The 12,724-nt window shown below is 42.7% G+C and overlaps 1 protein-coding gene across 2 annotated transcripts in view; it reads right to left on the bottom strand.

Moving 5' to 3' along the window:
* Positions 1–1,411: 1,411 nt before the first annotated feature.
* Positions 1,412–12,724, bottom strand: part of PDZRN3 (PDZ domain containing ring finger 3) — a 30,358-nt gene continuing 19,045 nt past the window's right edge. Inside the window, exons 4-8 of one of the 2 annotated variants that reach the window (XM_005420156.2) lie at positions 7,350–7,448; positions 6,737–6,799; positions 5,926–6,027; positions 4,736–4,852; positions 1,412–3,842 (exon numbers count right to left, since the gene is read on the bottom strand). In XM_005420156.2, the coding sequence (XP_005420213.1) occupies positions 2,301–3,842; positions 4,736–4,852; positions 5,926–6,027; positions 6,737–6,799; positions 7,350–7,448 (1,923 nt within the window). In that variant the 3' untranslated portion in view covers positions 1,412–2,300. The remainder of the gene's footprint in view (positions 3,843–4,735; positions 4,853–5,925; positions 6,028–6,736; positions 6,800–7,349; positions 7,449–12,724) is intronic. The other variant, XM_031056338.1, reaches the window with a different exon arrangement.

Genomic DNA, 12,724 nt, shown 5'->3' with positions numbered 1-12,724 from the left:
CTGCTGCTAACAAATGCACAAAATGCTCAGCACTGATGTGCCTGGTGCCCAAAGGAACCACTACATGTGAGGTTATTCTAAAGGAGCCTGTTTTTATGAGGAGCAGCTTGATCATAATTATTCCTCATTAGAACATTTCAAACCTTACTCTAATATTTCCAGGCAGACTAAGGTGGTTTAGCTGCACTTCCACACCTGGTTTAAGGATGTTATTCCACACTAATCACAGCTCTGCACACCTGAGTGTGAGGCCTTGAGGAGGGCAGTGTTTTGCTGTGGCTCTCACACCCGCAGCTGGGATGAACAGGAGATGAATTCAGGGTGAGATTTGAGACAGAGATGGCAAATGTCTTACCCTGACACCAGTGTGTGAAAATCTGGTGGTTTTCCCACTGTGCCACTGGTGATGGTAACAGCTGGTGCGTGTCAGGTGAAACCACGGCTCCAACAAAGTCAAAAGAGAAACCTTCCACAGACTGCAGTAGGACTGGCTCTTTCTCCCCAAGGAAAATACAGCCTGAAGATAAATTTGCAGAGGCTTATTGACAGGAGTGCCAGATTACACGGGCTGGAGGGGCATTTCCAGGTATTCAGAAGTTCACTGTGGAACACTGTGGCACACACACATTTCATGGAATTCAGTGCCAGTCCACAGAGGGAGCAGAGAAAAAACCTGGACAAATCTGCTGTTTGCTTCTCAATGACAGACAAAATAGGCACAAGAAGCTGCTGATCTCTCCCCTTCCAGCTTTGCCCTTCTATCACTAAGATTGCAATTTTCGCTCATTTAAGATGGAAAAGTCCAAAGAAAAAGCTTTGGGAAGCAAGTTTTCAAGGAAAAAGAGAGAGGGGATGGACAATCTGGGAACTATTCATAATGAGTCTACACCACCTAATCCAGCAGAATATTCCAATTTATATCAGAATTCTTAATCAGAAATAGAAAACACAGAAAGGAATGTCATACCTCATTGACACCTCTGTTATTTTTTCACCATCTCCCTTAATTTGTATATTTATTTGCTTTAGTTTTTATATGCTTTAATTTATATATTGTCTGGTTTTAATGCAAACCCCCACTGAAGGCTGTAGGTGGGGTTTATACACCACAAAGAAACCACAAACCAAAGCAAAGCAGGAGAGCAGAAGTTCTATTTCTTACAAGTCACCTTAAGTAGCTTGTGAGCTGAAGATAGCATTGTTTGATTCTACTCTTGGTATTCCTTGTGCTTCTCCCTTGACTCTTCCCTCAAGAAAACCCCAATCCAAATTCCCCCCAAAGTCAGGATGCCAATTTTTCCCTCAGGTTTTGCTCCAGTGGCTGTCCAGGCATTTCTGCAGCACAGGAGCTACACTCCATAAAATAATATTCTAGGTGGTGAAACCAGAAGGGAATAAAAAGAATTTAAAGTAGTTTGAAATATAAAACAATAATTTATTTTACTTCATTTTACTTGTTAACATTTGTAGCTAATGATGATTTCATGAAACTGCTTTTATAATTCAATACATTCAAATCTATAAAGCAAACAGTTACTACCATGGGCTTTTCAAATTCCACAAACTGTCTTATATAAACAAATTAGCTGTACATGCACGTTTCTTCAATAGGTTGCAACATTTGCAAACATGCTTTAAAATCCTTTAAAGCTGCATAATAGTGTACTTTGCCTCAGGCTTTTCAGATGAAACCTCTATACTTCTTTCAGAAACCTTAAAGAGAAAAATGTTTAAATGTTGAGCATAACTCTAAAAACTGCTGTTTGATAAATGTTAAATATTACAAGAGAATGATTCTAATTCTGAGTTTAAACCTTGAGCTAAGTATTGATAAACAACACTCTGTGTAAAAGTGAACAACAGCAAAATAATATCACAAAATATGGTTTCACAAACAAAAATACATATGTGCAGTTGCACTTGTGGGTTTCTTGCATTTTTTTTTTTCAGGTAAAGAAAAGCACGGGTACCTTTTAATATGAATATAGTTTAAGCAAATTACCTGTGTAAGTATGGTTAATACATTTCTGATATTTAAACACTTCATGTAAAAGGTAACAAGTAAAAAAGTACAATCAGTACTCCAAAAAGCACTGCTAATATTGCCTTTGAAGGAGATGGGCAAGCTTCCTCCCCACTGCAGAATGGAGATCCTGGCACCCACGGCTGTAGAGTTCAGTATTTGAACTATAAACTCGGTGACTGTATCTTATATACAAAAATCTTGCCACATTGAACGAGGCATGGATTCCTACCCCACTGGTAGTGTTTTATGTACATAATTTAGCCCTGGGGATGGATTATACAGTAGTCACTGACAGGAAGGAATTGTACACCCGCGTGCCGTCCGGTGACTTTGTTCCGTGGGTTAGCAGTTCTTGGATCGTCATCCAATTGTCAAATATTTTTTTATTTCTCTTCTTCATCATTTTTTTGTGGCTCAGTTCAATGATGTTCATCTCCTTCTTCTCCTCTGCACCTTGCTGCTCCTTCAAGCACTCTAACCTGCTCTGCATCATGAACTCCCGCCGCCTCCTCTGCTCCTTGGCTTTCACCAAGTGCTGCTTCCTCTCCTCCTTGCTCCAGTACCGGCCCATCTTCATCTCACTGATGGCATCGTCATCCGTGGTCATCCCACTGCGCTCCTCCTTGATCTTTATGGCCCGTTCCCTCAGCAGCCTGTCCCTGACTGGCCTCTTGGTGATGTAGCGCGTCCCGTCGCTCCTGACCTTGACCTTCCACTCCATCCTGGGCTCGCTCTGCCCTGAGGCCAAGTCCTTGCACATACTCACCAGGCTCATCTGGCTCTGGGCGTACTCCACGGCGGATTTCTGCTGGATCAGCTGCATGTAGCTCTGGTAGTGCTGGGCGTGGGCAGGGATGTGAGCGTGTTTGTAGGGAGAGTGGTGGTAGGGGGACACGTAGGGCTTCTGACTGTGAGTGGGGCTTTTGCTGCCATCGCTGCCTTTCCTCTCCTTGCTCTCCAGCTGCTTGCCAGGGTCAGGATCTTTAGCGGAGGCGTGGCACTTACCAGCGCTAGATTCATGGCTCTCAGAGCCAGCAAACAAATTCTTCTGGGAGATATTATAGGCCACTGCCCCCTCGTTGCCTTGGCAGCCGACGCCTTCGGCGGTTCTGCGCAGGGAATTGTCGGGGGAGATCTCCAGCGTCAGCGGCGTGCTCCGGCAGCTCTCGCCCGTGTTGTAGGCACTGGAGCTGTCCTTGTCAGACTTCTCAGGCAGCTCGGTGATGTCCGAGAGCTCGTGCCTGCGCACATCAATGCTGGTGTTGTAGTTTCGGAAGCTGCTGTTGTGCAGCATCCAGGGCTCCCGGTACTGCTCCTTCAGCTGCTGCATCTTGTGGGCCCGCACGATGTTCAGGCACTCCAGCTCGATGTTGCGCAGCTCCTCGTTGAGCATCTCCAGCTCCCTGTCCACGCTCTCTTGGTCGCTTTTGCTCATCTCCAGGGTGCTGTTATGGTAGTACAGGCTGTAGGGGTTGGCAGACTTCACCTGGCACTTCAGCTCCAGCAGCTCCCGGAACCGCTCGCACTCATCCACGGGGATGCCGAGGAAGTCGACATCGGTGCAGTCAGCTGAGATGAACGACTCGTTGCTGAACTGCATGTCCCCACTCCCCAGGGTGTCGTGGCTGTAGGTCAGCTTCTTCTGGCTCCCCAAGGTGTTGGAGGAGGTGGTGTGATCGTCCCCATTGTTCTCCTGCTCTGAGCTCTCGTCGTTGCGAGTGCTGTCGTCCGTGCGCCCCACGCCGCTGTCCTTCTCGTGCTGGTTGGACAAAATCGTGGCTGTGTCTGTGGTGCCTCCATCCTCCTCGTGCTTCTTCTAGCAACAGAAACAGCAGGACACAAAGAAAAATTATTGTAAGCACATGAAATATTTCAAGGTGTTTATTTTTAAATAGTTCTCCTAATCTGCCACTTTTTACACTTTGTGTGTCCTATATGGAAAGAGTATTATTAAGAATTCAGAGAAAAGGTGACCAAGCCCTCAGCCTGCTGTGGATGTCCTTTTCAGAAGAACCTGAGGTGAGTTTCACCTATGCAGCAACAGTGGTAGAAGTCACATTTTCAAAATGTTTCTGCTCCCACTTAGGTGCACAACAATATCCAGTTCTCCTGCAGTGCCTACGTGAGAGCCTGACTCCTCACAACGTGGAGATGGCACAGAGGATGCAGAGTTCTAGAAAACTTTAGGAAAAAAAGTCTAGGCAAAAATTGAGAAACTGCTTTAATCATAGCAGAATGATGGAGAATATAAGCCCTGCATAAAATTTGTAGTGTAAAAACTTTTTCTTTGCCTTTTTCCCCTTGTATAGACCTTACTTCAGTAATTTGCCTGAGCTGTCCATTTGGGTTTCCAGGTTTCGGGAGACTGTTTCCAGTCTCTGCATGGACACCAAATAGGAGAGTCTGTAAATCAGTTCTCTGCCTGCTCTACCCACCACACACCCAGTATTCCTCTCAATGACTGCAGTGTTAAGGGATTTCCATGAATTGCGGTCTTGTTGTTGTAAGGGGCAAAGCACAAAAGGTACTAAAAGGTACTATTTTAAAACATCTCGCTGTGGATAGCCATGTAATATCTTGATTTTACAGAAAGTCCTTTTGCCTTGATCTCAGAGTCACTTGAGACACCAAGTGTATTCAGCCAAGCTCAATATTGAATATTGAGTGCAGTGGGAAGTTTGACAGCCCTGCACACCAGAAGGGCAGTACCTGCTGAAGCATGCTGGCAGTAAATTGCATTGCCTGGTGGTGCTGTTCCTCTAACATGTCCATGTGCAAGTCATCCAGAAAATCATTTCTGTCATCATCCATCCATCCTTCATCCAGCTGTGTGAAAAGGGAGGGAAAAAACAAACCAATCGTTGTCAAAAGAATGAAGACTGACATAAATTACTGCTTTTCTTTGTGGACAGTGGTTGGGAAATCTCAGGAGATTCCTTCCTGTGACAGTGCTGCTGTGTCTTGGGAAGGAGCCTGTCCTTGTGCTAAGTGTGGGTAGTGACTGTGCTACCTCCTCCCACAGCTGCCTCCATCTCCAAGAGCAGGGTTTTATCTTCAACAGCCCTCTACATATGAAAAAACTCAGTCTTTTGATCCGTGGAAATACTTGTAAGAGTTGGGGCAGTTTTGGTTTGTGCACAATTTGATTAAGTTGTATAAAAACACTCCAGAGCCCAAAGCTCGAACGCGCCTCTTGTGAGGCAGCATCAAACTGTAGAAGGAAAATCTGACTGAGGTATATAGGACATTTTTACTCCCATTCCCAATAATCCCCACGGGAAAGATCAGAAATATCCAGGCTAAGAGGACAGTGATGATCCTGGCCCGGTGTCTCCAGGTGCACTGGCAAGGGCTGCTCTCCCAGCACCAGGAGCAGAGACAGATCAAACAACGCTGCTCCCGGCTGTTTGTTCTACACCTTTGTTGTGCTAATCCCTGCTCTACAAAGGGATCTGGTTCAACCTTTTATTGCAGCTCAGGAGGCTTCTTGACAGTATTCAAGTACTTTAAGAGACTGTGTATGAAGAGCTAAATAATAGGTGTTTTAATGAATGAATAATCAATAACTATAGGAATTAGAGTTCAGCATGTTCTTCAAAACTGTGGCTCAAAACCATTCATAATACCTTGCACTGATGTTTGTAATAGCATTGCAGGACAAATAAATCACCAAATGTCTTAGAAATTGAATTTTAATATAAAATATATAGGTAAGTACCATGACTACTGAATTCCATTATTTTAGACTACATATATATATGTGCAGTCAAAGTGTAGAATATGGTTTTAGGTAGATCTGGTAGATTTAAACAGGTTAAACAATTTGAAAGAATTGCCTTCTACAAAACAGCAACTGTTTTAATTAAGACTCAGGTGAGGGTTTTTTGTTGCTACCGTACCTGAATTTCTGGTCTTGCCACAAGCAAGGAGATATTCTTGCTCTCCTCACTGGAGAGAAGTGCCACAGCTTCCTCTCGGTTCTGCACCTCGATGCCATTGATCTTTAAAGAAAAAACACCACCATGAAGGGTTTCCATAGGGACCCCTGGCTGCTGCTGTGCCCAGCTCCATGGAATGCTTGGCTGGATGGATCCACACACACATCCCCAGCCTTGGGCAGAGCAGTGCTGGGCAGTGTGGTGGCTTGGACATGTGATGGTGTCCCACCCCCTGCATGGCAGGTGCACAGCCTTGTTAGGAGGGCAGGAAAGGAGTTCTGGGATTTAGGACACTGGAATTCTGGGGTTTAGGACACTTGGAGCACTTCCCAAGGAGGAAGGCAGGACATTGGAGTTCTGTGATTTAGGACATTGGAGTTCTGGAGTTTAGCACACTGGAGTTCTGGGGTTTAGGACACTGGAATTCGGAGGTTTAGGACACCTGGAGCACTTCCCAAGGAGGAAGGCAGGACACTGGAGTTCTGGGGTTTGGGACACTGGAATTCTGGGGTTTAGGACACTGGAATTCGGGGGTTTAGGACACTGGAGTTCTGGGGTTTAGGACACTGGAATTCTGGGGTTTAGGACACGGGAGTTGTGGGGTTTAGGACACTGGAATTCTGGGATTTAGGACACTGTAATTCTGGGATTTAGGACACTGTAATTCTGGGGTTTAGGACATGGAATTCTGGGGTTTAGGACACTGGAATTCTGGGGTTTAGGACACTGGGATTCTGAGATTTAGGACACCTGGAGCACTTCCCACAGGTACCTGGATGATGCGATCCCCTTCCCGCAGCCGCCCGTCCTTCGCTGCGATGCTGTTGGGATCAATCTGCAAAACAAGAGAACTCTCAGTGCTCTGCAGGTTTGGGAGCTCACTATTCACTTCCCCTTCTTTCCTGGGTGGTGAATTTCAATGGAAGGGTTTAGATTTAATTATGAGTTTCTTTCCCCAATTTGGTGCAATTAATTTGAAATGGCTCTGCACGGTGAAAAAACGTTGCTGTATAAAATGCTACTTTTTTCATGGAAAGGGACAAGGAGAGAGAAATGGGCCCCAGATGTTTGCAAATAAAAGTGTGTGGGGTTTTATACAATTTATATTGTTTCAGGAATAATCAAAAATAAAAATTAAAGGGGGAATACATGAAAATACTCTGAAGGCATCATTTGAAATAGAACATTGTTAATATAATGAAATTTGACTTCAGTGGGAGCAGGACTGCACTCAGTTTGGAGAAAAGGAAAATAATTAGATTTCTTCCAATTACTGCATTTTGGCTGTTTATCCAACATGGGACAAACAGAGGATAAATGTCTTAACTGCCCAACAATGCAGCTGAAAGACAAATGGTATCTTATGGAAGGCAGCTCAATCTTACCTCACTCACATAAATACCCATGTCATCTTCATCATCCGTTCTGTAACAGACAGTGAGGCCAAGCTTGTCCTGGCTGTTCACTCTGTGTAAATCCACTTCCTGAGGTTAAAAAAAAAAAAAAGGAAAGATATTGTCAGTGAGACACTGGTGACTGATGGAAGCAATTTTTCAAATGCAATGAAAATATTTTGCTTAAGTGATATAGTGGATGTCTTTTGATTTCACTTGTAGACGAGTTTAACTTACTGAGCAAAACGTGATTATATGCAGACAATCAATACCTGGGACATTTTTGACCCTTCAATCAATAGGAAGTCATTTTGAAAATAGACCTTTTATTGATCTTAAGGAAGAAAAATTACCTATATTTCATTTAGTGCTAAGACTTCAAAGGCTAAAATACTTATAAAGTATGATTTCAATATTTGTCACAGCTGATACATATTTCCTCATAAGCAGGGTAATTCTCTGGCTTTTCAGAAAAAAAACGAATACTCTATTACTTTAAAAAGTATAATTTTCATGAAGTCATCTAATAAATTTCTCAAAAGTGTGACTGAAGATCAATATATTGTCAGCAAAGCATTTGGTATTGGTGATAGAAACATAATAAGCATTTCAGTATCTTGCAAGTGTTTGCTTTCAGCAGGTCATGGTGGTCTTGTTAATCTCAGAGACATTTAACCCATCTTAAAAATGTATGTTCTTCCTCTATGCTTTTTATTTCCACAAGGAATTCCTGAGGGTTATTATTTTTTTCTTCTGTGTTTGACACTGGTTGGTAGGAAGGGCTGTAAAATCCATGCAGATAGCCCCAGGCTGGGGGATGCTCCTGGCTGGTGACCATCCCTGTGGCATTTTTCAGTCCTGCCTTTTTGCCTCTGAGGGATATCCCGGGGGTTTAAGGTGCACCCTCTGTTTGAGCCTGGACCTGCCATTCCAGAGGAAAAGTCCTGACAACACAGCTCCTTCTTTCTGGCATCTCTCTTGCTGTGCCATTTGGAAGGGGCAAGACAATAAAACAAGCTGATATGAATAATTTATTGGTGTGTCTGGCTGACAGCTGCCAAGATCAGCAATCTCGTGTTATTTACTTGTCAACATGTGTAATTTCTTTTTTTTTCCCCCTAAAGAAGCGTAGCTGTAAATGTCAGTGACATTTCAGCTGGTATTTAAGTGGTTTCAATCAATAGTATCCATGGTGAACTGCTGTGCTTTTTTTCCCCCCTCTTTTGTTACTTGAAGGTTTGAACACAATGCTTTAATAGTGGGGTTTTCTTCACATTTCTAAAGCTTTGGAGCTTTCTAGAGAGGAGATGGAGATTCTTCAGAAGAGAGATGAGACAAAGTGGATTCTGTTCTGATCTCAGCTGATCCTCCAGAAAGTCAATGGGTTTATCCTGCATTTACCCTTGGAGTGAACTGCGGGTGAGGTGGGAATTTGTGGATTGAGCCTAATTCAGACCCAGAACGATTCCCATATTCCCTGCATACTTTAACAAAAAAAAAGTTTAATTATCTTCAGGAATACTTTTATATTGATTTGAAAATGTGGCAAGAAATTTCCAGTGGGGCCCATTCTACTGCTTGCCATACTGGCACTGAAAAAATATATATGTTAATACAAATACAATCCCTCACAAAAGCAAACAGAACTATATGGTGACTTTGGCCATTGATTAAATAGATCCTGAATAACTACAAACACTTGGAGTGGAAGGAAAAGAAGGAGCAGGCTGTTATTTTCATTCTTACTTCCCACACGTTTTTACTAACAATGGGTGTTTTTCCAACAATGTACAACTATAAAGGGTATAATAATTAAAAATAAAGCACAGGTTCATATTTAAGTTCTACCATCTGAGTTATCACCTGTGATATACTGGAAGGTAATAAATAATCTGATGAATTAAAGAATATATATTTCGAAATATATATTTTATAAATAAATATAGAAATATTTATATATGTATAAATATATATACACACATATATTTATATATTTTGAAAGGAAAAAAGCTATCTGTTGTTTAAAACCACACAGAAATAAAACAGCAAGAAAAGCTAGAGCAGAAAAAATTTATAGAGCAGGTATTTAGAACCTGAATTTTTATGAGTAATTAGTTGACAGACCTACTCCTGAGTACAATCCCTCTAGTCCTTGGTAGGAAGAGAGAAAGTGGATTTGATGCTACCCAAATATGATAATTTGATGAACTTAAACATAGGAACAGCTGCTTTCTGTGGGTCTTTGCGTCAGTGAAGTTTTAATATAATCATAAAGGTTTGAAATATTTGAGAGATAAAAGTGTGCAATTCCAGTTGGAGTTGAATCAACACCAGAGTCTTCGAAGCAAAGGTTATTTTCCATATTCAGAGGCAAGTCTGTGTAATGCAGAGATACATGAAAGGGGAGAACAGAAAACTGGCACCTGCAAGCACAGGTATTATGGCAGCTTGAGTAATTGTACCAGGAATTAATTAAACAGAGGAAAATTACTATGGCCCTGGAGGAGTTTAAAAGTGTGAGTTCCTGTGTTTGCAATGCCACAGGACTTGCCATTTCTCACAGTTTTGTCTCAGGGGCTGCACTCCTGGGCAGCGGAAGGGGCACACTGGGGTTACCCCACAGCTGCTCTGCAGGCACTGAAAGCAGCTGGCAGGCAGAGAGTGGGAGTGCTGGGCTGGGTTAATGTGATAAACGTGAACATTCCATCCATGACAATTTTTACACTCGCAGATAATTCAAATCTGCTTCTTCAGATCAGGTAAAAGTGACATTTTGAGAGATGTTCAAAGGAGGATTTGGATGCTCTTTCAAAATAGTCTGCGCAAGAGAAGTGTCTGAAAGATTATTGGCTCCTCATCAAATGCAGAGCCAAGGAGGGCTCACAGAGCTGGTTGCTGAAATCCATCTGGCATTTACAGCAAGACAAGAAGAAATGAACATGCCCTGTGACATTATACCTGCAACCACTCATCATAATGAATTAGGAGCAAGTGATAATAGTAAATTAACCTCTATAAGCTCAGAAGATCCTTCATTTGCAGAGGGTTATTGAATTATTGTACTGCTGATTTAGAATTATGGCCTGCCTGCAGATTTATAAAAATCAGAGTCCTTTCTCTAACAAGACAGAAATGAGCAGCAGATATGTGAAATGACAGCAGTGGGTAAGAACAGTTCAGTCACTCAGAAAGCCTCACCCACAGCTTGCATGAAAAGTGCTCTGTCCTTCTCCCTCTCCCTGTAAAATGTGGTGGATTTTTATTTTCTGTGCTGACCTCTGCCTACCTGACCAGCAGGGTCCCCTTTTTTGTGTTTCCTTTTGCTAGGCTACACACAGAAAAGAAAGTCAGGGAAATAAATAAATATAAATAACTATTTCCTTTTATACTGCAGAAGGCCCTCTCACTACTTTTTCCCAACTGACCCTGTTAGAGAAGGAGGGAAAATCTTCTTCATGCCTTCTTGAACCTAAGAAAGTAATTTGTACTTTTGTATTTTCATATCAAAGTGGTTTTCAACACAGATAAATGGGAAATAATCCTACCCTTTCCCTTTTCAAGGGAGAAAAGGCTATAATCCAGATTTTCTTTCCGAAATCCTCTGCCCTAGAGAAGCAGAACTCTACCTGGGGGTTTCTGTGGCAGCCCAGCTCTGTGATGGGATTCTCTGTCAGACCACAGAGGCTGGAGCAGCTTTAATCACCAGTGGTGCTGGGGAAGGCTGCAGGGAAGTGTTTCTCACCCTGATGAAAGGAGGTTTGGGATGGCTCCGTGAGATAACTTGGAGGATGCCAGGCTCTCTGCCAGGCAGATGGGCAGAGCTCCATAACTCAGACCTTTCTCACACAGCACGAGGGGCTGGGGCCAGGCTGGAAACCTCCAGAGAGCTGAGGCAGGACAACTTCTCAGTGCTGCCTTGTGAGCCAGATGAAATGTTTTACCACTTCTGCGTTTGTTCCAAACAGAGAACACACAAATATTTGTGTTAGAAAGTACAGCTGTGAAGCTTTTCAAACCTTTCCATATTCAATCACTGCCTGAAGCAGGCCTGCTCAGGCTGCAGCTCTTTGTATTCCCAGACACAGCAATGCCTTGAGAAGCTCCTGATCTGTGCAGCTCCCTGCAGAGCAGGAGTTTTCATGGAGAAGAAATATATTCACATAAAAGATGCTTTGAAATGCTTTGTAAACCAGGATGGAATAAAAATTGCAGAGTGCCTGTGATGGAGCCTTCCAATTCTCATGTTCAGAGTCGCCTCTCACCCCCCTTGCAAACAGATTATTGGAGAAGTGAAAGAAAAGTTTCAACCAAAGTAGCAAAGTGCAGCAAAGGGGAAAGCTTGAAACCCTGGTACTCAGCTTTTGCTCGTGGTTTCCTAAAAGCAGTGGAGTATTAATTTCAGACCTTGAGGCACTTTTTTTGTGCCCAGTGTGTCCATCTTTGGCTGATCAGCTGTTGTGGTTTCAAGCTGGGAACACTGGGAGCTGTGCACTGGGTGGGCAAAAAGCTCTTTGAATGATTTTGGTTTCCTCCTTCAGTCTTTTGACAAGAATGCTTAATTTCTGTCCAAGACTGAGTGAGAGTATCAGAGGGAAATGTCTCAGCAGTAGCAAACATTTCATGTAATTTTCATCTGCAAGCTTCACTGACTTTCAGCTAACCATTCAGTTGAGTTCAGCTCTTTTCTTGGAAAGAAAGACCTACACACAAGTTGCATATTGGGGAGGGTGAAGACAGAAAGTCAAATGGGAGGGAACAGGCCCCTTTTTGATGTAGAATGTTCTCCTTTGTAATGTGAGAAAGTTCCACTGAGAGAGCCCTGGCTTGGGCTGTGTCTGACAGCTGGACAGACTTGTTTGAATAAACATATTAATGCATAACATTGCTGGGGAATCCTGGAGTGACATTATTCTTCCTTTATGAGCCTGAAATGACTTCTAGCTGGGCCTCCGTGAAGAATGAATGCACTTTTAATTTATAATAAAATAGGAGTTCACGATTTAGTTCCTCTTTACTTGTGGCACGGAAACTTCAAAAGAAAAGAAATGGTATTTATTTATTTTTGTAGCAGAGAATATATGGCAGTTACCTCTGAGTCATCAATTTTAAGACAAATGTTGAGATAAAACTGGGAATACAATTTTGGCACCTCAGCAATACTGCCAGCATAAATTCCTTCCTATGGATATTTACATTGGAGGTTCGTTGCGAACTTGGCTATTTCACCTTTTCTGTCTTGTTTGCTTGTTACAAATCACTAACCAGTCAGTTATAGACCATAAAAGTTTAGATGAGGAGCTTCTGATTTAAATTCAAAGCACATTTTATAGACATAGAAACCCAGAAGGCTGACTTGATGGCTTTCT

This window comes from Geospiza fortis, unplaced genomic scaffold (assembly GCF_000277835.1).
Source record: "Geospiza fortis unplaced genomic scaffold, GeoFor_1.0 scaffold70, whole genome shotgun sequence".
NCBI lineage: Eukaryota > Metazoa > Chordata > Aves > Passeriformes > Thraupidae > Geospiza > Geospiza fortis.
Note: the sequence above shows the minus strand (reverse complement) of the source record. Positions and strands in the feature narration are given on the sequence as shown.